The following is a 25,873-nucleotide window of genomic DNA, read 5'->3' as shown; positions in this document are numbered from 1 at the left end:
GAAAAATAATTTCGACCCATTATGAAAACATCATTTTTTGTTAATTTCATTCATTTTTGTTGTTTTATTGCTTTACAACTTTTATTTACTAGTATATAGGAAAGTGAATTACATGCAATGACACTTTTCGGCAACCATTTTTCTTGAATCCAGTCAAATAATTTTCTCCAATAATTTTCTTTTTTGAGCATTAAAGACTAGTTAACAGATTAATGCGTCAGAATACTGTATTTCACTTTAAGTAAATACTATGATTTGTTCTTATTAAACCCATACATCTCAAAGTAGGTAGTTTTTCACCTAAATCAAGAAAAATTGAAAAATTTGCTTTAACATAATGTTTTGAACAATATCTATTCTTGAATTAAGAACATTTCTGACAGTGTTTTTTTTTTTTAAATATATTTTTAAAGATTAAATATACTTTATTTATTTATTTATTTATTTATTTATTTATTTATTTATTTATTTATTTTCCCAAAAATAAGTCTGTTAAGCTTATTTTTAGCTGGATATTTCACTTTTTTCAAGAAATCTGAGTAAAATTTACTTGAAGCACTGGCAGATAATTTCACTTATTTATTTATAAGGGAATTTAACTAGTTTCAAAGAGGTGTGTTTTTGCAGCGTATGGGATGACGTCCTAATAGTTTTGGAGGGACAGGGGTATGTGGACATCTACTGGACAGTTGGAGGAGAAACACCAGACACGTTTGCCCGAGGTACAGAGCCCGAACAGACATTTAGATTTATTTATTTATTTTTAATTTAAAAAAAAAATTCTCGTTTGGACAATAAACTTTCTCTTCTGGACAAGTAACTTTTTCGTTTCGACAAGTAACTTTCTCATTCCGCAAATGCACCACTATACCATCAGTGACTCTTATCTTAATAATTGTGATATATATTTATATATATATATATATATGTCAAACGATTAAAATTTTTAATCGACTTAATTACAGCTTAAAAATTAATTAATCGTAATTAATCGCAATTCAAACCATCTATAAAATATGCCATATTTTTTGTAAATTATTGTTGGAATGAAAAGAAGACACAAGACGGATATATGCCTTCAGCATACGGTACATAGTACTGTATTTGATTATTATAACAATAAATCAACAAGATTCCATTAACATTATTACCATTCTCTTAAAGCGATCCATGGATAGAAAAACTTGTAGTTCTTAAAAGATAAATGTTAGTACAAGTTATAAAAATTTTATATTAAAACCCGTCTTAATGTTTTCGTTTTATTAAAATTTGTAAAATTTTCAATCAAAAAATAAACTAGTATCTTGCCATTGTTGATGTCATTACACCATGCTCACTCCCCAAACCCATAACATCATTTGGACCCAAGCACCAGCAGAGGGCGCCAAACAACAACAAAAAAACAGGTAACATGTAACAAGCGGACATTACACTGCTGTCATTTTAATCTGAGCGGGGCATGTGCATTAATTGCATCAAATATTTTAAAGTGATTAATTAAAAAAATTAATTACCGCCCATTAACGCGATAATTTTGACAGCCCTAATTTATACACATGCACACACCCACCTACACGCACACATTAGGGGTAGGACTCGATTATACAGATTAATCTAATTAATTAGATCCTTTGTAATCAATTATTCCTGATTAATCACATTTCACTCGGGTTGGAATATTTACCCCCCAAATTTTCTTTTTTCAAATGAAAGTGGGCTAATGAATTGTCGTAATAGTATACTCTGGAAAAATCCAATTACTTGTATTTCGGTTCAAAACAGTGGAAAACCAATATGATTATTTTCAAATTATTATTTTTTTAGTTATTTAATAATTATCTGATTATCTGATATTTTAGGACGTCCTTCCCAAGGGTCATCAACAGTCGAAAATTTAAAAGGTAAAAGAAGACACACACACACACACACACACACACACACACACACACACACACACACACACACACACACACACACACACACACACACACACACACACACACACACACACACACACACAAAAAACATGCACGTCTTTCTTTTTCTTGTAAAACAACCACAACAATAACCAATTAAAGCCTTTTCACACACATATCCAGGTAAATTCCCGTGTAAGGTGACGTGGGATTTACTTGCGTCATTGCTTTCACACATGTAGAGATGTCCCGAGAATTATGCGGGTTGGACACTTTCACACACTTGTCCCGTGTTGCCCACTGGTGCGCTCTGTGCGGAGAGGGCTGCTGGCGCGATTTTATGACCCGGACATGACGTCATTTTTGGTCGGCGTCGGCTGTCACAATGTCGGTCAAATCGTGTTTTGTTCCGGAGGGAGCGTTCCCGACGTCGTAACTGCAGCCAATTCAAGCTCATCAAGACTGTATTTAAGCCCAGGCGATCCAAGAGAAGGGTGCAAGGAAGAATCCCGCTGGCTTTGTTTTGTTGTTTTATCGGCTCTCTGCCTACCGCTTAGGTTAGTATTTCATTGATCCCCATCGACCTACTGTCACCGACCCATTGTGTTTTTACCCCTTTTCAGCTAGCGATTGCGTGTATTTTTGTATTTATTAAACCATAGAACACATCCCTCCGTTGTTTTCTGCTTTGAAGTACAACCTTGTTTCCGCAGTACCCTAAAATCGGGAACAAAATAAACCACACATTTCCAAAGATGGACGATGGACTCTCTTCCTCGGTTCTACTGTCACGGACGCATTGTGTAATTCCCCCGTTTCAGACAGCGATCCCGTGTATTTTTGTATTTAATAAACCATTTACGCATCCCTCCGTCCCGTCTCCCCGCTGCTGCTCGCTCGCTCCCCTTGCCGCAGGCCCCGCCTAGTAGAAAGGCGGCCTCGGTATGAACGGAAGCCTAGGGCGCAGGCCCGGATTGAGCCGCAGCGGGTGCAGATCTTGCTTGTAGTAGCAAATATGTATGTAATAAGCCCTTGAACGCATTCCTCCGTTGTTTTGTGCTTTGAAGTACAACCTTATTTCGGCAGTAGCAAAAGTAGAGTAGTAGAGGAGGTGACAATCGGACCCTGGAATTTAACGCCTGCTTTCACGCAAACCGTTTCCCGGGAAAGTCCCAGACATGATACTAAGACACGGCCTGTGAAATGTCCGTTTAATCTCCGTGTCAGTCGACCCGGGAAATTGTTTTCACATACAGCTGCTGCCCGGTTAAATCCTGCGATATTCCCGGTGTTTCGGAGTGTGTGAAAGGGGAGAGTCCAGTTAACTGTATTAAAAATATGTGAGTCAGTGAATTTTTGTTGTGGTTGTTTTTTTTTTTTTCCAGCTCAGATAGAATGTAAAACAAGCCATTTTAAATACTTTCCAGCATTCATTATCATGGCTGTGGTCATGGAATTATTAATTAATTAATTAATAAGGGGTTTGGGGGACAGACAGAAAGAAAGAACGGAAGCGTTACATGAAACATGATTACGTACACATGCTATCTAATGTAAGTAGCATCGCTATCACTATATGACTGTTCTCATTAGAGTACACATGATGGGAGAGCACAGAGGAATCAGAAGGCAAGAGGAGGGCAGATCAGATTGAAAGGTGATAAAGTAAAGTAAGTGCACAAGCAGTGTTAGTAGTGTGTAATGGTGAACCCATTATTAGGACAAATCCCCTGTGATCATGAATGAATTGATGCCCTGCTTTTCAGCAATTTGATCTCTCATCCTGGCACCGACAGTTTAAGATACCTGAATGTGTCTGAATGCATCTAGTCATGCGTGGACCCAGTCTGGCATGGTGTTAGTCATGCAGAAAATATAACTGCTGTGCAGGAGCTAACTGTTGAGTAGCTGTTGAGTAGGCCTGGCACCGCCTGCACCAAGCAAGGGAGGAGTGGGCACGGGGCTCCTCTCCGCCCGCAGTCACGCAGGGTGGTTTCCCTGCTTGTTCGAGTTGCCTCTAACCAGCATTCGGGAACACGACGAAGAAACGCACGACATGATTTAACGATAAAGAAGGAAAAAATGATGTCCTTTCCCAAATTATATTTTCTAAGATTTTTTCATCAAAACCTTCATTTGCATATGGCGGAAAAAACTCAGGTGACTTGAAGTTCCGCTCTGAGACCCGTAATTTGGCCAAATTTCAAAATTGTCCTATATGCATGTGTGATACATCATTGGAAAGCTTAAAATCTCAATTTTCTGGGGGAAGAAAAAATTTTAACAGGACGGCATTTAATTTTTTTTTTTCTTTCAACAGCAAAACCCTATCTGGAGGAGCGAGCACGCGACAGCAGAATTACAGACGCCATGACTTTAACGAGATATAACCGCGAACTTACCTTGTTTCAATCCAAAACCTCCATATACCATTTGTCATTGAGTGTCAAGACACAGCTGTGAATGGCCACAGCTGCATCTTTTTGGGGATTTTATGGGTTAAACATGGTAATATATTAAGGGCGGTGATGCAGAAATCGTAGACATCAAGGAGTGGTTTCTTTTTCATATATTTACCCTTTTAAACATTTTTTTCCCCAATTTTTCTTTGTTTGGATCGATTATTTGTCATCTAACATATCCAACAAAATGCGACAGTAACAAAAAAAAAATACAATTAAGCGATTATTATGAGGTAGATATCCGTGACGTTTTTACAGACACGATGTTTTTCATTGTGACGTAATTTGTTTAAAAGTTTGAAATATGCGAGTGAATACTTTTTTAAAAGTCATTTACATCAATGAATGATTCTAAGCTAAAAATGACAGACATTTTGAATTATAAATATAATGAACTACCTTCGTTTTATGGCTGGGTTGAAACAAAAGCGGTTGCGCGACATCTGTAAACGGGGGTTTCCAGGGTAAAACGGACAAATTAAAAATAGTTCGGGGGCTTAATGCACCATGACTGTGCTATGGCAGCATATAGACATATTGTTCTATCATACACAACAGTTGTTTTGGCTTAAAATACAGTAGTTTCTTTTAAAGAGGAGTGCAAGAGCAGAAACCGCTTTTTCAGTCTTGTCTGTGTTTTCCGCCATATGAAAATTGAGGGTTCTGAAACTGGATCCTACACTCTCAGGAGCTATATGTATTCTAGATCAAGATATCACACTTTTCCATTGTGAAAAAAAAATCAGCATTTTATAGTATTTAAGCTAGCGAACTTTTGCTATGTAAGTTAGCCATTTGTTCTTTTGTATTTTGATTTTTTGTGTTCCTTATCCGATCCCTCGATTATTCGAACTAACTAGTTCATCGATAAATCGACTACTAAAATAATCGATAGCTGCAGCCCTAATCAGAGGTGGGTAGTAACGCGTTGCATGTACTCCTTTACATTTACTTGAGTAACTTTTGGAGAAAAATGTACTTCTAAGAGTAGTTTTACTAAGCCATAATTTTTCACTTTTACTTGAGTAGATTTGTGAAGAAAAAAAACACACGCTACTCTTGGTCCGCTACTTTGGGCTACAAAAGAGTCGTTACATTCCCCCCTTTATTCTACATATTAGATTTATTCTTCTTTTTGCCAGCGATACCAAGAGTAGCTCTACCAATTTCACCAATGAGACATCGCAACAATAATCATATGACTCCATTACACTAATCTGACGCAAGCCTGGCGTTCTATGATCACGCCAGCCTTTTCAATCACATGGCGTCTTCAAAGCACAGTAAAAAATGAAGTATTTTACAGAGAGCGATGCCCTCAACATGACTCGAAAGCGCAGATTTAAACCTCTCTCCCATATTTTATTTGGCACTGAGTGACCACGGAAAATCGGAGATATGATCATTTTAATTTTATAATAGTAACTATGAACAAACGATTCACTGTTCAAACTAGAAACTATTTTCTCTACGAGAGGGCACTCATGCTCTTTGGACAAATAATGCTTAATTTCTGTTTTTTCTTTCTCTTGCCGGAATTCAGTTATTTTTTTTTTTTTTTGTATTTGGCTTATTGGGGTTAACTGATGGTTTATTGTACAGTATGATTATAACAAAGTTCATATAGATATGTTTGTGCTAAGAGAAAAAAAGACCATTGTTAAAAAAAAAAAAAATCAAACAAAAGCAAGCAGTTACTCACAATGTTACTCATTACTTGAGTATTCTTTTAACCGGATACTTTTTTACTTGTACCTGAGTACATTTTTTGGATGACTATTTTTACTTGAGTAATATTATTTTGAAGTAATGCTACTCTTACTTGAGTAAAATATTTGGCTACTCTACCCATCTCTTGTTCTGATATATTCTCAGGCACCACATGGATCATAGATTAAGATTTTTTTTCTTTTCTTTTTGTCGCCAATATGTACTATACATATAATCAAGGGCATCGGTTTGCATAGGGACGGTAGGGACATAATACTACCAACTTTTCAGGATGCTCAAATTATCCCCAACAACTTTTAAGCAACCTCATTTGCAATATATAATGACTTCAGTTATATACAGTGGGGCAAATAAGTATTTGGTCAACCACTAATTGTGCAAGTTCTCCCACTTGAAAATCTTAGAGAGGCCTGCAATTGTAAACATGGTTAAACCTCAACCATGAGAGACAGAATGTGGAAAACCCCCCACAAAATCACATTATTTGATTTTTAAAGAATTCATTTGCAAATCATGGGTGGAAAATAAGTATTTGGTCAATACCAAAAGTTCATCTCAATACTTTGTTATGTTGCCTTTGTTGGCAATAACGGAGGCCAAAAGTTTTCTGTAACTCTTCACAAACTTTTCACACACTGTTGCTGGTATTTTGGCCCATTCCTCCATGCGGATCTCCTCCAGCGCAGTGATGTTTTGGGGCTGTCGTTGAGCAACACGGACTTTCAACTCCCTCCACAGATTTTCTATGGGGATGAGACCTGGAGACTGGCTAGGCCACTCCAGGACCTTGAAATGCTTCTTACGAAGCCACTACTTTGTTGCCCTGGCTGTGTGTCTGGGATCATTGTCATGCGAAAAGACCCAGCCACGTCTCATCTTCAATGCCCTTTCTGATGGAAGGAGATTTTCACTCAAAATCTCTCGATACATGGGCCCATTTATTCTTTCTTTACACAGATCAGTTGTCCTGGTCCCTTTGCAGAAAACAGCCCCAAAGCATGATGTTTCCACCCCCATGCTTCACAGTGGGTATGGTGCAATTCAGTATTCTTTTTCCTCCAAACACGAGAACCAGTGTTTCTACCAAAAAGTTCTATTTTGGTTTCATCTGACCATAACACATTCTCCCAGTCCTCTTCTGGATCATCCAAATGCTCTCTAGCGAACTGCAGACGGGCCTGGATGTGTACTTTCTTCAGCAGGGGGACACGTCTAGCAGTGCATGATTTGAGTCCCTGGCGGCGCATTGTGTTACTGTGGTCCCAGTTCTCTGTAGGTCAGTCACTAGGTCCCCCCAAGTGGTTCTGGGATTTTTGCTCCCCGTTCTTGTTATCATTTTGACGCCACGGGGTGAGGAGGGAGTTGAAAGTCCGTGTTGACCAACGACAGCCCCGAAACATCACTGCTCTAGAGGAGATCTGCAAGGAGGAATGGGCCAAAATACCAGCAACAGTGTGTGAAAAGCTTGTGAAGAGTTACAGAAAACGTTTGGCCTCCGTTATTGCCCACAAAGGGTACATAACAAAGTATTGAGATGAACTTTTGGTATCGACCAAATACTTATTTTCCACCATCATTTGCAAATAAATTCTTTAAAAATCAAACAATGTGATTTTCTGTTTTTTTTTTTCCCACATTGTGTCTCTCATGGTTGAGGTTTACCCATATTGACAATTACAGGCCTCTCTAATATTTTCAAGTGGGAGAACTTGCACAATTAGTGGTTGACTAAATACTTATTTGCCCCACTGTAGGTATTATTAAGGTAATTATTAAGTGAATTACAGAACTTTCATTATGTTCAGACTTACACTGACCCCTTTTCACTCGCTGAATGTGCCAGTCCATTTTTCCGCTCAAATGCACGTTTGATTGGCTGATGACTTGAATCCCCCCCCCCCACACACACACACACCCATTCACAGCCCGACAGAAACACAACATGCCGCCGTCCCCTTTAAAGACGAGGGATATTAGAAATGTTATTTCCGCCAACAGCAGCCGATGTAAATAATGTAAAGAGACGTCAATGTTGTGGAGGTGGGGAACACTCCACTAATTTTGCTACTGCTACAGTGCTCCAAGTCTATTTTATTCACTGAGATTTCTTGAAATAGGAAAAATAGCTACTTGAAAATAAGCTTAAAAGACTTATTTTAAGCAAAACGTTTCTATATTTAATCTTAAAAGAAAAACTTGTCAAAAATGTTCTTAATTCAAGAACATTGTTCAAAACATTATTTGAAAGTTTTTTTTCTTGATTTAGGTGAAAAATTACCAACTTTTAGATATATTGGCCATAGGCGGAGTTTGACTTTTGGGCCGGGGGGGGGCACAATATGATGATGACCCAAAAACACAGTGTCAGCAATAAAATTAACTTACAAGAATATTTATAATAATGAGTTGAAAATGAGTGTTTTTTGTTTCCCATCATTCTTGAGGGGAATTCCAAATCAGGCTGCTTAAGACAGCTATTCTTTTCGCCAAGATCGTCATCCATTGAATATGGTACGCCCACCGGTGTCATGCCAATGTAGTTACCCCAGTCAAAAATTGTATTACCTGGGCGGGTCCATATGGAGGTAGATTTGTGTCTTCATTATTCGATCAAAAAAATGTGTTTGAATGCAAAAATAAATTTGAAACTCAAATAAATGCATTTGAAAGCTATTTTTCTTTGATTTTTTTTTTTTTTGATTGAAGTCATTTAGTTTTTGATTGAAGATTGTTTCTAACAAAAAAAAATCACTTCAATTGCCCCAAAAAATTTCATGGAAAAAAAGTTTTTGAATGCGAAAAAATATTTGAGACTCAAATATTTGCATTTGAACACATTTAATTTTTAATTAAAAAGGTTTTCTTTGATTTTAGCTATCCTTTTTGTGTAGGGGCCATATTATGGGTAGGACATTGGTGTCTAAATCATTAAATCCCCCAAAAAGGTGTCTAAATCATTAAATCCCCCCAAAAGTTGCTTCAATTAAAAAAAAAACAAATAAAAAATTTCAAACAAAGACAAAATTCATTTGAAAAATAAAATTGCCCTCCCCGAATTGTTGTTGTTTTTTTTTTAAATAATATGCAAAGCAAATGACCGTCGAAGGTGCTACAGTGTAGACAAAAAATATTTTGACCTGTTATAGAAATATCTTTTTTTGTTCATTTCATTCATTTTTGTTGTTTCTTTTAATGCTTTGCAACTTTTATATATACAGTATATGGCGGAAAACACAGACAAGACTGAAAAAGGTTTCTGCTCTTGCACTCCTCTTTAAAATAAACTGCTTTATTTTAAGCCAAAAGAACTGTTGTGTTTGATAGAACAATATGTCTATATGCTGCCATAGAAGTTTCATGGCGCATTAAGCCCTCCAAATATTTTTAATTTGCCCATTTTACCCTGGCAACCCCCGTATACAGATGTCGCGCACCCATTTTTGTTTCAACCCAGCCATGAAAACAAGGTAAGTAATTATATTTAATATTCAAAATGTCTGTCATTTTTAGCTTACAATCATTAATTTATGTCTAATATTTTGTCAAAAAAAATACGACTTTAAAAAATTGTTCACTCGCATATTTTAAACTTTTAAATAAATTACGTCACAATGAAAAAAATGATGTTTGTAAAAAGTCACTGGTATCTACCTCATAACTATCGCTAAATTGTATTTTTTCATTACTGTCGCATTTTCCTCGATAAGTTAGATGATTAATGATCGGAAATTGAAAAGTTTTAAAGGGTAAATATATGAAAAAGAAAATTTCGACCACTCCTCGATGTCTGCGATTTCTGCATCGCAACCCTTGTTATATTACCATGCTTCACCCATAAAATCCCCCCAAAACCCAGCTGTGGCCATTCGCAGCTGTGTCTTGACACTCAGTGATACATGCGACATGGAGGTTTTGGATCGAAACAAGGTAAGTATGTGATAACATCTCGTTCAAGTCTTGGTGTCTGTAATTCTGTGCTCGTGTGCTCTCACCTCCAGATAGGGTTTTGCTGTTTCATAAACATTTTTTTTTAAAATGCCCTCCTGTCCAAAATTTTTCCTTCCCCGAAAATTGAGATGTTAAGCTTTCCAATGATGTATCACACATGCATATCGGACAATTTTGAAATTTGGCCAAATTGGGGATAACATCTTGTTGAAGTCTTGGCGTCTATAATTCTGCTCTCGCGTGCTCTAACCTCCAGATAGGGTTTTGCTGTTTAATAAACATTTAAAAAAAAAAAATGCCATCCTGTTCAAAATTTTTCTTCCCCCAGAAAATTGAGATGTTAAGCTTTTCAATGATGTATCACACATGCATATCGGACAAATTTTGAAATTTGGCCAAATTGGGGGTCTCAGAGCGGAACTTCAAGTCACCTGAGTGTTTTCCGTTATATATATGTAGGAAAGTCAATTACATGCAATGACACTTTTCGAACTGACCCCCCCCTTAAACTCCGCTTATGATATGGGCTCAATACAAACAAATAATAAAATTTACTTAAAGTAAATGAAAGAATCCTTCGCATTAATCTGTTAACTAGCCTTTAACACTCAAAAAAAACATGGAGAAAATTATTTGACAAAAATTATCAGATTAAAACTTTATAAATTTGCAGTGCGAAAGTTAGTATTGGTCAATACAGATTTATTATGCATCAATCATTTAGCCTATCAATTAATTAGATTCATATTGGTGAGAAATGTAGCCCTGACTCTCATTCACCAAATATATTTGGTCTTATTAATGTCCTGCTCCCAGCAAAAAGTGTACAAGCTGGTTATGCTGTTATATCGTCCCTACCAATATTAAGATCAAACCTACGCCCTTGCAAATAATCAAGGGCATAGGTTTGCATAGGGACGGTAGGGACATAACACGAGCAACTTTTCAGGATGCTCCAATTGTCCCCACCAACTTTTAAACAACCTTATATGCATGATATAATGAGTTCAGTTATAGGTCATTTAGATTGTCTTCCCATATGTTGTAAGGATAGAATTGACCCTACCATTATTGAGTGAATTATTGTCATCATGTTCAAATTTACATTTACCCCTTTTCATTTGCTGAATGTGCCGGTCCACCCCCCCCACCCCCCCAAACACATGTTTGATTGGCTAATGACTTCACCCACCCCTGCACGCTCACACTCACACAGCACCGACAGAAAAGCATGTCGACAACATGCCACCTCCTTCGAAGAGGAGGGATATTAGTTTTTTTTAGACCAGCAGCAGTCACTGTAAGGAATTTAAAAAGACACCAATGTTGTGGAACAATTTTGCTACTGAAAGTCCGACATGCATCAGAGTTAGCATAACATTCAACTGTGTGAGCTAACCTGCAGAACTCGAGTAGGAAACTGCTTAGAAGTGTCCTCCTGTTTGTATTTTCTACTGTTTACATCAATTAAACTGTGAGAAATGTAGTGAACTCTGCTGGAAGCTATAGAACTAGAAAAACGTGAGCAAGAAACTTTTTAGAGCAGTGTTTTTCAACTGGTGTGCCGCGGCACATGTGCCGTGGGAGATCGTCAGGTGTGCCGCGAGAAATTATCCAATATCGCATTTTTATTTTATTTTATTTTTACGTCGTCGGGCGGAGTTGCAGTAGGACGGAAGGAGCAAGTAGAAAGTTGCGGTCGTGTGCAGATGAGCTTGGTATTGCTCTTGTCGCGTTCAATAACTGCTCGGATTTCTAGCCATCAGCTACCTTGCTGTCCGCGACAATGTGGACCCTAGTACATCTACTGTACATCATTTGATTAGACTAATCAAGAGTAAATATTCACGAAAGTGTCTTTTCTATTTTATCCATGTGTGACGACAGTCAATCCTCCCCCTGTGTTTTATTCCAACACATTGTCAAGGGCAGCAAGGTGGCTGACGGCTAGAAATCTGAGCAGTTCTTGAACGCAACACGAGCAGCTATCCTAAACGTCATCCCCAAACGAAACACCCGTCGCTTCAAAACAAGTCGATGGACTATTTTGTTCGCTTTTGTGAAAGTACAGAGAAACAGGCAACTTTTTTGAGAAAAGCTACAAAGGTAAATGAGAAAGCCCCCAAAGCCAGTTACCGTGTTGCTAAACTTTTTGCTAAATCCAAAGTCCCACACTGTGGCAGAGACCTTAATACTACCTGCCTGCAAAGCTATTGTCAGCGAGCTCCTCGGCCCTGATGCGGTTAAAGACATTGCTTAAGTCCCCCAGTCTGATTGTTCTGAGCTTTTCAAGCCTGACTGCTATAAAAAATAAAAACAGAGACTGAGAGCTGTTGATGAAGATTCCTGCTGGTATATCAGCTTTTTGTTCATCTAAACAGGCCCAAGTTTCGCACTGAGTAAGTATAAATATTGAGAAACTATTTTATAAATAAATATAAAGTACAGAAAGTAATCTTGGAACTTTTTTGATTTGTGGTGTGCCGCGAGATTTTTTCCATTCTAAAAACGTGCCGTGACTCAGAAAAGGTTGAAAAACACTGGTTTATAGAGAGAGGGGTGCTGCATAACCTCATATGTTGCTCACACAACATACACAAAACAGTCATAATTAACTGTGTACATTTAGAAAAAAAAAAAAAAAAATCGGAATTGGGGGGATGCGCGAGCTACCCACACTCGCGTTGCGATCGCCTGGTTGATCGTGATCGACGAAATGAGCACCTCTGATTTAGCATACCAATTAATTAGGTTCATATTCGTGAGAAATGTAGCCCTTCTGAGCAAAAGGTAAACATGCAGGTTATGCTGTTAAATCGTCCCTACCAATGTTGAGACCAAACCTACGCCCTCGCAAATAATATATTTAAATGTATGACATGATATAGACATGATGAAGAAATTAGAAAGAAAACTAAATAATAATCAAATTAATAGTCACATGGTGAGCCCTTGCATATATTTAAATTTATGACATATGATATAGACATGATGAAGGAATTAAAAAGAAAACTAAATAATAATCAAATGAATAGTCGGTTGATGACGCCAAACTTCCCACGGGCACCGAACGCACCACACTCGGGGGTCTGTGATTGTGTGTTTCCACTTCCCAGACTGGCTGGCAGCAGTAAAGCATGGGACACAGCATCGAGCGGTGAGGCGACTAGGCTGAGGACAGCCTTTTAACCTGTACGTGCGCACTCACCCCGTCACCCATTCGTATTTTGGCACCACCTTTAAACCACTCGTTGACATTTCTTCGGGTGTGGCGGTAAAAGAAAAAGATCAACGCGGGACTGATTCGGTATCAGTCCCTGAGGATGGAGATAGAGAAGAGGACGAATGGGTTCGACTACCCGGAAAGAAGCAACGCCAAGCCGGTGAACGGTAGGCTAACAATTACATTTCATTAGCTGCTAGCTGTCATTAAACACATATTCAAACTTGTGAGCAACTCAATGGGCTGCCTACATCACTACTTGTAACACAAAAATGTGTCCACTAACGAGAATGAAAGTTATTTCTATAAGGTAATGTTCGTCCTGGTTGTTGTGTTTTTTGACACGTGCACTTGTCACTTTTTTTTTTTTTTTTTCCTCCCCAATTTTTTTTTTTTTTTTTTTTTAATTGAGTGACAATGAAGTGAAGGTGTATCTCCACGACTTGGCTTCCCTGCTTCTTGTATCGTGCACCCGTGCGCGTGCGTGTTTTAGGAACAGAGGTCGGAATGTTTTTATTTGGTGGTGGTCAGTCAGGCGCGGGGTGATCGTAAAAGGTGAACTTTTGAACTTGGAAAAAACACTGACGCCATTAGTCCCCAAATCCGGTGTTGCACGCGCCCCACTAAAATGGAAAAGGACTTCAATGAAGGTGGTAAGAAGTAAATGACAAATGTATATTAGCATAGCTTTTGATGTCACTTGTACCTTCTACTATATTGCGACAAGTCGGGAGATGGGCCCCGGGCCCACATTAATAGGCCTGCTAACTGTGCCTTACAGCAATGTCTGTCAGGCGCCAGTCGCATATCGTACCCCCACGCGGATGATTGAAGATTTATTGACATTTGCCAGATTAAAATTCCTGTAACCCACATGACGGATGTGCACACTAATTGTGAGGTTTCTCTGATGCGTGCCTTTCATTTGATTGAAACAACAAATTAATTGCACAAGACCTACAGGTTAATATGATCAAAAGGAATGGATCTTGATTTTTAACATTGAAAACAAAATCATTTTATTTATTCATTTTATTATTTATTAATCCAGTAATTGGATAAACATTTTTTAAGTAAAGAGGAATTATAAATATACATGAGAAAACAAGACATTTGACCTAATTTTGAACCATGTTTAAACAGTCATTGTCTTTATTTTAGATGTACATTGTTGAAAACAGCCAACTAGTGCCGTTATATGAGACTGACGGTATGATTACCTTAAGCCAAAATTTCACGGTATTGCAATTACAACTCTGAAATTTGTTACTTTAAGATATCTTTTATTTTCAAAACTAGGAGTGGGAACCTCTTGGTATTACGATACAAAGCTCAGGATAATGATGATCTGACGACATAGCGATACAACGATTATCGATACATTGGTCAGAAAATCATTCTAGAATATTCTACAAACTAATAAACAGAAAAACAAGCTTCTGCTGTGAATTGGAATGAGTTTATCACTAGTAGACATCCAATCCATTTGAACTGGGAGGGTGGCAGCGAATGAACGAATGCCATCCCTCCCACTTCAAACGGATTGAACGTCGATGGCCGTCAGTGGCAGCCAAAGCCAGGCAATGAGGTAATTTTGGGCTATTTAAGGTCATTTACCTGTTGATTTTCAGTAACTTCCTGTTTATTTTGAGTTACAGAACAGGAAGTGACCTGGGAATCACCCAAATGAATAGCCAGTGACTCAAACTCAACAGGACATGACCTGTAAACGCCCTGAAAATCGGACAGAATGACTGTGAATGCTCTGGTTTCGAATAAACGAACGTTCCCAGTCAAAATTGATTTGGCGTTGTGCACCATCAATGCAGCCTTAGAGTTAACTGAGACACTATTATGGCGGAAGCTTTTGGTAGCAACTTGTTGGTTCCTTTTTATTATATTTTTTAGACATTGACACCTTTTAAAAACGATATCTCGATTCTTGGCAGGAGCATATCGATAGCCTTTTGTGATACAAAGTATCATGATATATCACCATTTCGATATTTTGTCACACCCCTATTCAAAACATTAGCAAATTTGAACATACAGTGGGGAGAACAAGTATTTGATACACTGCCAATGGGAAAACCCATTGACTGTGTATCAAATACTTGTTCTCCCCACTGTACATATAATGTGAAGTTAAATTATTTCAGTCATTTTTAATTATTTTTTTAAAAATTCTAAATAGAATGAAAATAAATGCAGTCCTTTAGGTGAGCGTAAACCCACAGCCTCAGCTCAACTTTATTACCATCAGAACAAAAATGAGCGAAATTTTTTCCATAAAAAGCATGTGTGTATGACTCGTATCATGGTTACATTACATTACATTATACACACACTCTCTTTTTTAACACAAGACTTTTTACAGCTGCTAGACACACTAAACACGCCAGAGTTAACTCCTGTAGCTGGTGGGAAACATTCATGACAGTGCTTACTAACCTTTAATTTTGTATAAATGCGAAATCGTATAGGAGGTATTGCCTCCTCAGTAGCCACCCTCTGCAAATATATTTTATATGTCGGTTGGCCCTCCTCCTCTGTGCCGCGGCCGTCTGTAACTTTTCTGTAGCCGAAGTATTCCCATACTAGCGATTTCGTTTTCTTCGATGGGGGGAAAAAGTTCAGGAGTTTCACCTTCTCCAGCCATTGTGTTGCACAGCTGGCTCACTGAGATTGAGCAATAACCAGTGCGGGAGGGTTGAGCCTTGCAGCTGCAAGGGAGGGATTTCTCCCTGTATTTTTGGGACATAAAAAATAACTAATACCTTAGGGACGGTATGATGGAACACTTTTGCGGTTTTGAAACCGTGACGTTTTCCTACCACTATATACCATGAAACCGGTAATCGGCACATGTCTAAAGCAAACAATTGCATCTTAGATGTGACTAGAAAAAAGCGACAAACTCACTGCTGTCACTCAAAAACTTAAGATCTTATAAAAAAAATTCTGACTTCTTACCTAAAAATGTCATTACGCTTGATCACACACAGCACTTAAAGGTGTTTTTCCCATGTGTTTCAATTGAATTTCCACATCTGTCAAGCTATTTTTAAGTTGTAATTAAGTTTTAAGTTAGTCCAAATTGTAAGTCCTGATAGGATTTTGAGTTTTTGGGGTGTTCAAAATACATTTATTGGAGCACATTAGGCACCAGTGCTACCTGGTGTTTTATCCATCAATGACTACTGAGCTAAAATTGACAGTTAGCTTCATTATGTTTTTATTTTACACCCTCATAACTCTACAGAGCTGTTTTTACAGATTAAATAAAGCCTGTATGAAAGACACGGTAGCCACGCATCGACAGTAATCATAATTAATAGAAACCTAGCCCTCCGCGGGGGTAACATTACGTTAGCAAGGTACAGTAACGTTAATCTTATTTATTAGCGCTACTTTAACTCAATTTTACCTTGTCCCGAGTATCACTCCTCTGCTCTCGGAGTAAACGGGGGCCATCGGTGGAGCTGCAGCATAGAAGACACACTGTAGTGTTATGCAAGCGCTGTCTTACAGTAAATACATGAAACAGTATTCGCCTTGGTCTCCAGCTTGAAATGCTCCCAAAAATTTGACATTTTCTGCTTTTTATTGGTGCCTTTCTCTTCGCTTTGGTCGGCTTCTTCGTCGTTACCTCTATATTCATGCGTGGTTGAAATCAAATATATCCGCCGCCTCAGATCTTCTTCCTGTACGCGTCAGCGCGTTGTGTTGCATTAATATTAGTCCGGGCAAAACGTCATGCTTAAAGCAGGCAAAATTAAATGATTCCTCGATCAATTTTTAAAATCATTATTCGAGTAATCGTTTCAGCTCTAATCAACTTCACATCTTTGAATATTAAACTTGTTTTCACATATAATCACCTCTAAATAATATATATTTTTGCTAAAGAAAAGTCATGTGGTCTTTTGTGTGTGCTTAATTGTCAATTACCATATTAAACTCAATCACATATTTTTCTTGATCATTTGATAATTTACCCTTATGGTTTAGAGGTTTAGTTTTAAATTTTGTATAGTATTTGTCACTTAAACAAGATGATTGATTAATTGATAGACTTTTTCTTTTTTATATAGTAATGTTTCTCTCACATGCAGACCACTTGATCAATTTCTAGATTGGTGTCTACTGTCTACTGATAATATTTCTCTTATTGCGTCATATGGTAAAGTCCAGCTGGTTAACCTGTCACTCACTGGATGGAGAAATGCAGAAGTGTTGACTGCTTAAGCCTTTCTATTACCTCACATTGTATTTTGAACAAAGCAGCTTAACCCCCCTCATCCACCTTCTGTTGCAGCTTCTCCACAAAATCACATTCAAAGAACAAATTTAATTTTTATTGACATTTGAATTAAGAAGGAATTACTCCCCACCTTCCTACTCAATGATATGTGCTGCTTATAATGTAATTAAACTCACTGGAAGTAGAGGACAAAGCGAAAAGACAGGTTGTTTTGGAGGCTTGCATATGTTTGGCCCTAGGGGGTTCACGGGCTGGCATGGTGTTGCAGATAGGTTGAAAGAAAGTGCTTTGTCAGCTTCTGCTTGGGTGGAAAGAAGTTGGCTGCGGGATCTGTCCCGTCCCTTGGGGCATGGTGAAGGGGACGGCTGGCAATGGGTGGGGCGGTGACAGGATGCAACCCCCCTCTCCAGCCGCCAAGATGCTTGAATGATGAGCTGGGAGGAGTACAGTAGGGTATGGGTTCATGGTGGAGCTGGGCAGGGTTGGATGTCGAGGCCGTGCATGCAGATACTAGATAGGATAAATTATTTTGGGATTTCCTGTTTTTTTTGTTTTGTTTTTTTTTTTGGGTGTGACAGCATTCCCTTTTTAGTCAACCTATTTTATTTCTACCAAAATTAAAATCAATTAAATCTTTAAAAAGAGTTGGCGTGCTGGAATAAATAAATATTCTATGCAGTTTTATTGTGGACCTCTGCTCACGTTAGCAGCTAAATTTACTTACTTTACACCTGATTTTAATAAATTATTTGATGTCTCTTAAGATAAATCTAAAGTAATTTGTCACCATTGTAGAGCTAAATTAAATATTTTAGAAGTAGAACAACATTGGCGTGCCTTCTCAGGGCAAAACACTCCTCTGGAGTTACCTCTACGGGGCTCGACAATCAAGGCTTCTGAAGTGTGGTCCTCGAGGTTAGATAACTAAACATGTAAGCAAAAAGGTAACGGATTCCGTCATTATGTAGATTGTGAAGAATTGTCGCCCAATTAATTTAGCTGAAGTTTACGGACTGAGAGGGATTACTCAGGCAGCATTGGGAGATCCCTATTAGCCTGTCAAATTGCTCCCCAAATTTCTTTAATCCTATCTCTCTAATCTAAATGTAACACCTTTTGTTTTGATTAAAATATTTTGCTAAAGGAAATATTTGGTTTTATGGGCTTCGGTCATAGATATTGGATAAGATTAATCGCATCAATTATTTGATAAATTATTGAAGTTAATCAATATGAACTGAAATTAACTACATAAAAATACAAATAATTGGTTGATTTAAAATCTGTGATCTCGTGTCTTTACATATATATGTATATGAATATATATTTTTTCAAATGCAATATCCATCAGTTAAAAACACCAAAGGAGGAAGAGTTTCTGAATTCCCCCACTTTTAAGATAATTCTTTCAGCAGGTTCATTAGCATTTCAAACAGTGCCAAGTGATTCATCTCACAGCACACTCAGTGACAGATGGTTTGGCCCATTTGAATACTTGGTTTTCGTTAATGTAGTTAAAAAGATGTCAAAGAACAATTGTAAAGGAAATGTACGGTACATGATTGAGGTGAGTGTCATACGCACAATCAAAATGTGTGCACCAAGCTGTAAATTACTTATTTTTATATATTTTTGGAGGAAAGTGCACAAATAAAAATGCGTTAAAAACATGTACAAATCAAATAATATGTAATGACATAAAAATAATTTGCACACTGTTCATCAAATTAAAAGTTGATATGAAATAGCAACTATGTTTTTTTAATCGTAATTTTAAATGAATAAAATTCATATTTTTTTAATCACATTTTTTATTTGTTGAGTTTATATACTGTTTTAATCCTCCACATTCCATAGCACATAAACAATATTGTTCTTTACCTAGCAACAGAAGTATCAGATTTTTATTCATTTATTTATTCAATTAAAAATACCATATATATATTTTAACATTGGGTCCTCATGTACAATCTATTTAATTCTTCAGGTGTACTGTCCTTTGCTCACCAAAAGAAATAGATTGTGGCATTGAGAATGCTGATATAAATCCAGTATTAGTGCAGAGGACACTAAATGGTAATGAAGGACTGCCTCTGTCCAAGAGGTGTTAAGGTGGAACGTCCTTCATGTGGCTGTTTCCAGGCAACACACATTTGTGTAGTTGCCATAGAAGGGTCACGTGGTGATTTGAGAACTACACATATCGTTCGGCATTCCACTTTTACCTACAGCTAAGAAATCAATTCACCAAATAATATTTAATTTAAAAAAATGACAATGGCTGGGCAAAGTCAGTTCCTTAAAGTTTATTAATTCCCCAAAATTTCAAGAGACACACTTTCGGTGTTTGAAATAGCTCAGATTATATTACCCAAAATATATCACGTTTGTATTATGCTCATTCATCATCAGCCATCTTGCTTCATGTTTGTGTGTTTTGTTGTCGTGTGAGCGGTGATGGTCACGCGGGGGAGGTGGCGGTAAGCACTATGGGAACGGTGACCAGGGTCAGTGGGATGTTGCTCTTGAAGCATTAATGGCCTGCTCTGCTGACCTCCGCGTAACCCAGGAAAGTATTTACAGCCTCCACTTGATCCATGAGCTACAGGCTGCATGACAGTGAAGCTGATTTCAGAGGTCTCCGATGGCTGCGTCCTGGCACGACCCAATAGCTGCCAGGAAATTGCCACAGTGCGCATCAATCATATTTTGATGCATAAATAAGGTTGTCAAGGGAAATTGGTATAATAATGTTAGTGAGGTGCCGTCTATGCTTTTATCAAGCCTGTGTGATATTCAACACGCCATAAACATCTACAATTTGAGTTTGAATTTAGGAGGGAGGCGATTTCACAAGCAGCTGCAAAGGACTGAACTTGGTATGCCAATTAGAAATGTCGTCCCTTTAAAATTTCCCGTGCTGGACCACAAAGTTGTAAAGGAGCAGCGAAAAAGGTTGTTGATCAAAATGGACTTGTTGCTCCGTTGTTGTTTGAATATTCCTGGATAAGAGGGTACATCGTTAGTGATAGTGCTATCCTAGGCTAAAAATGTGATGAAGATGCTCCATGTACTACAGCATCATGTCCTCCCACGGTAACTAGTTCACAGACACAGTCGCGGCACCACAATCATTTCACAGCCAACAGAAAAGACACACAGAGCAGCATATAGTGACTCTTTGCAAGAATCTGCTAAAACCTTTTAGTTCAAATTACTAACTCACACAAACACGCAGCTTTTGGAGCTAAATGGGGAGTACTTTGGTTTTAAAAAGGCTACAAGGTGTTTGTCTATTTATACAAAGTGTTGAGTATAGGGCAGGACTTTATTGCAGTCGAAGAATTACTATGTAAAAAACATGTTCAATTTGAAATCATCTTGTTTTATGATTTCACAATCCGAAGGTGTTTCTACAATAGATTTAATATAAAAGGTGTATGTGTGGCTTCTAACCTTTATAACCCCCCGGCCGCACATACACACACACGCACACATACACCACCCCCTAAAAAAACGCAGACAATGGTCAAAGAGAGCTAAGAGGTCAAGAATTGGATTCATCCCAACAGGAAATCCTTTATTCACTACAGTTGTCAGAAAGAAAGCATGTGCATATACTGTGAGAATACTTAAGGACTTTTTAAAAACTTGAGTAGATTTGTAGGTTTGTGTTTATAAGGTGATGATGATTATCAGATGGCTGCCCGAGGCTTGAGTTTGCGCAGTGCAGTATGCTGGCTGACTCTGTGAGGTAGTAAAACTCTGACCCCTGGCATGATGAAAGGGAAGTTGCTCCTTTGAGCGTGTCAAGCCACGGTGAAGAAGCCCCCACCCGATGACCACAACGTGACCCTCAGTCGGGACGCCCGCCGGGATTAGCGCAGATAAAGACATACATTCATTAGCTTAACATAACATACGCTGATGACTGCAAAATGCTCAACTCTCAGGGGCTATAAAACTGGCCTTCATCCTATTGTTTGATCTCGAAGAACTGTATTTGCTCTGTGGCATCACTGAATAAAGCGACCCTAAACTGTAACCTTAGGTGGGGGCACTATCACACATTTCTAATCAATGACTTACAGTATTTTCATTTTGCAACACAACCGATACATCCAAATACTTGATATCAATCTCATTAATCTTAAACGTTTCCCAAATTTGAATTTATGGTGAGGCATACATTTTACTCAACATCTCCTCAAAAAAGAAAATGATTACTTTATATTTAAACAATTCTTTTCAGCTTTTACCATGAATTACATTCAAACACATTTTTGTCTCTTATTGTTATTCGTTACATACACTTGTTTGCTTTCTTGCAAAAGCAGTCTGGTTGGATTGATTACTCCATGCACATTAATTTCAGAGCTTGAGTCAATTATGGTTTGTTTAGAATCAGAATTGAATGCTGTGTAAGCAGCTCACCTGGTTGTGATAAACTGTACAATAAGCCTGTCTACTTGTTATCCATCATGAAATGATTTTTTCATGTCATGTGGCAATGTCAAGTTTGATCATTTTCTAAGGACCATTTGTCTTAAAGCACCAGGAAATAAGTTATATTTTGTATGTGGAGCTGTAATAACATTGCAACAAACTAAATACATCAGTATCAGGTGTTGTGAGCGACACAATGATGCTGTGAACTTGAGTGGCGCTTGGATGCTACACCACAGGGTCTGTGCGCTTTGTCAGCCAGAAGCAGCGGGGAGGACAGAGTAGACATTGTGCTGAATTGTGTTACACACTTAGGTCAAGGGTCAGGTGTAGAGGTCAAAAGGATCACAGAGCAGTCTGTGAAACCAACCCTCAAGTTCCTTCACAATCTGTCATATGAAATGCAGTGAGGAGCAAAGCGTGCCACACCTCTCATTGCAAATGAACCAATATCGTCTTTGAATTGAATCGGCAACCACGAATAGTCAATTGATGATAGCATAAATCATTACAGCCCTATGTTTAATATTGCTGTAAAACACAAAATACTGTGAATTTTATATACTGTACTTTATATATCATATTTGTATGACGTGGCTGTGATGTGGTGGCTGGTTGAGTCTTTGTTTTGAAAGAGGTTTATTTTTCAGAGGCTATTGCAATTAAACCTCAACCAGTTGACAAAGTTTGACCTACACTATGTTTTGCTTACAGCTGTGGAAAAATACTGGATTTTGATCAAATTGGAAAACTGATTTACAACAATTTTCTCCCTGCTGTCATGTCATCAACATGTACTGTATGTTAGTTATCACAGCATAAACAGAGATTCCGCTTACGTGTTTCCGAGGTTTGGTCAGATGATGTTCCGAAGATAGTGTAAGGAGGTAAGTGTTGGTAATGTTAATTTCTATTGTCAGCAGAGGGTGGTGGTGATGTAATCCTGGGGAAACGTGACTTTTTTTTTTTCATAAACATACGAGAATAAAGTTTAATTGCACATCCACTACAGTAAACTGCAAAGGTGTTCTCATTGTCAGAGGGTGCGCTGAGGAACATTGGCTATGGTTTTTATGCATTGATCATTTGATCATTCACTGGGATGAAAGGAAAGGTGGAGAGACACTGAGCTAAAGAGACAAAAGAAAGTCCCCCAAAAGTTAAGACCAGTAAATATGACAAAGCGTAAAATTGGCTTCACTGTGACTACGGTGGGTGACAATGAAAGGTGTGTCAACTCTAAAAATGTGGGCAGCAGATGGCATAAAACCAAATAAATGATCGGTAATGCCATTGTATTTCTGGATTATATTTGTTATTTTCTAGCCCTTAAAAATAATTTTAAATAAGGCCTGAACGATTTGGGTAAAAATGAACTTTGCAATATACAGTGGGGCAAATAAGTATTTAGTCAACCACTAATTGTGCAAGTTCTCCCACTTGAAAATATTAGAGAGGCCTGTAATTGTCAACATGGGTAAACCTCAACCATGAGAGACAGAATGTGGACAAAAAAATTGAAAATCACATTGTCTGATTTTTAAAGAATTTATTTGCAAATCATGATGGAAAATAAGTATTTGGTCAATACCATTCATCAATTCATCTCAATACTTTGTTATGTACCCTTTGATGGCAATAACTGAGGCCAAACGTTTTCTGTAACTCTTCACAAGCTTTTCACACACTGTTGCTGGTATTTTGGCCCATTCCTCCATGCAGATCTCCTCTAGAGCAGTGATGTTTTGGGGCTGTCGTTGGGCACCACGGACTTTCAACTCCCTCCACAGATTTTCTATGGGGTTGAGATCCGGAGACTGGCTCGGCCACTCCAAGACCTTGAAATGCTTCTTACGAAGCCACTCCTTTTGTTGCCCTGGCTGTGTGTTTGGGATCATTGTTATGCTGAAAGACCCAGCCACGTCTCATCTTCAATGCCCTTGCTGATGGAAGGAGATTTTCACTCAAAATCTCTCGATACATGGCCCCATTCTTTCCTTTACACAGATCAGTGGTCCTGGTCCCTTTGCAGAAAACAGCCCCAAAGCATGATGTTTCCACCCCCATGCTTCACAGTGGGTATGGTGTTCTTCAGATGCAATTCAGTATTCTTTCTCCTCCAAACACGAGAACCTGTGTTTCTACCAAAAAGTTCTATTTGGTTTAATCTGACCATAACACATTCTCCCAGACCTCTTCTGGATCATCCAAATGCTCTCTAGCGAACTGCAGACGGGCCTGGACGTGTACTGGCTTCAGCAGGGGGACATGTCTGGCAGTGCAGGATTTCAGTCCCTGACGGCGCATTGTGTTACTGATTGTGTTACCTTTGTTACTGTGGTCCCAGCTCTCTGTAGGTCATTCACTAGGTCCCCCCTGTGTGGTTCTGTGATTTTTGCTCACCTCTCTTGTTATCATTTTGACGCCACGGGGTGAGATCTTGCATGGAGCCCCAGATCGAGGAAGATTACATTTTCTAATAATTGCTCCCACAGTTGATTTCTTTACACCAAGCATTTTACCTATTGCAGAGTCGGTCTTCCCAGCCTGGTGCAGGTCTACAATTTTGTCTCTGGTGTCCTTCGACAGCGCTTTGGTCTTAGCCATAGTGGAGTTTGAAGTGTGACTGACTGAGTTTGTGGACAGGTGTCTTTTATACCGTTAACGAGTTAAAACAGGTGCCAATAATACAGGTAATGAGTGGAGCCTCGTTAGAAGAAGTTAGACCTCTTTGCCAGCCAGAAATCTTGCTTGTTTGTAGGTGACCAAATACTTATTTTCCACCATGATTTGGAAATAAATTCTTTAAAAATCAATTAATGTGATTTTCTGTTTTTTTTTCCACATTCTGTCTCTCTTGGTTGAGGTTTACCCTTGTTGACAATTACAGAGCTCTCTAATCTTTTCAAGTAGGAGAACTTGCACAATTGGTGGTTGACTACTTATTTGCCCCACTGTATATTGCCAAGGCTCCACACTTACTGTTTACATTGGTTGCAGGGTTAGGATTTTTCATTGCATCACCTTTAACCCGATACTTTGAATCACCATAACATTCATTCATTCATTCATTCATTCATTCATCTTCTGAACTGCTTATCCTCACGAGGGTCATGTGGGTGCTGGAGCCTGTCACAGCTCACTCCAGGCAGAACGTGGGGTACACTCCGAACTAGAGGTGGGAATCTTTGGGCACCTAATGATTCGATTACGATTCGATTATCAATCGATTATTGATGACCCCCCAAGCTATTAGCTGCTTTTATTGTTTCGTACATTAGTTACAAAAATTGTACAAAAGCCTCTCAGGCTTAAATAAACGACTATTTCAGTATCAAGTTCAAAACTGTAAATAAAATACTCAAGTCCCCATTCTGTATCAGCAGCTTTTAACTACATTCAACTAATTTCATGTTGTGAATCAACCGTTAAATTTGTTAAAATTGTTCCCGTTATTCCATAATTTCTCTTCTGTGTGCTTTGGACATTTGAAAGTTGTAAACCTGTTTTAAAGATAGATTCAAGTCAAGATTTTGCCAATTTAGGAGTATTTTAGATAAAAAGTTAGTTAGGTTCGCTTGGAAGGTTCGCTACAACAGCCTTCTAGGGAAGTCTACTGCTTTAAGATGGCGGCTGTTGACTAACGCCGGCAAGTCTGTCATTTCGCATCTAGTTTTCTATACATGTGCTGCTAACGCCGCCGAGTCCGTCATTGCGCATGTAGTTCTTCATACATGTGATATTTACCGTAGCATTATGTGGGAGTACTTTGTAGCGGCTGTCGGCAGCAGTCAGATATTATTGTTTTTTTATTATTTAGCGGCATCAGTTGAGCCAGAGCCGTGAGTTGAGCATTGTCATTACCCGGGTAATGACAAGCATG

At 38.3% G+C, this 25,873-nt stretch overlaps 1 protein-coding gene across 2 annotated transcripts in view; it reads left to right on the top strand.

Moving 5' to 3' along the window:
• The first annotated feature begins 13,162 nt into the window (after window positions 1–13,162).
• Window positions 13,163–25,873, top strand: part of LOC130913162 (nuclear receptor subfamily 6 group A member 1-A) — a 193,608-nt gene continuing 180,897 nt past the window's right edge. The window contains exons 1-2 of one of the 2 annotated variants that reach the window (XM_057831527.1): window positions 13,163–13,214; window positions 13,339–13,447. In XM_057831527.1, coding sequence (XP_057687510.1) covers window positions 13,381–13,447 — 67 coding nt within the window. In that variant the 5' untranslated portion in view covers window positions 13,163–13,214; window positions 13,339–13,380. Of the gene's footprint in view, window positions 13,215–13,338; window positions 13,448–13,805; window positions 13,934–25,873 lie in introns of those variants that run through there. The other variant, XM_057831528.1, reaches the window with a different exon arrangement.

This window comes from Corythoichthys intestinalis, chromosome 3 (assembly GCF_030265065.1).
Source record: "Corythoichthys intestinalis isolate RoL2023-P3 chromosome 3, ASM3026506v1, whole genome shotgun sequence".
NCBI classification, from domain to species: domain Eukaryota; kingdom Metazoa; phylum Chordata; class Actinopteri; order Syngnathiformes; family Syngnathidae; genus Corythoichthys; species Corythoichthys intestinalis.
This window is presented reverse-complemented; position numbering and strand designations above follow the sequence as displayed.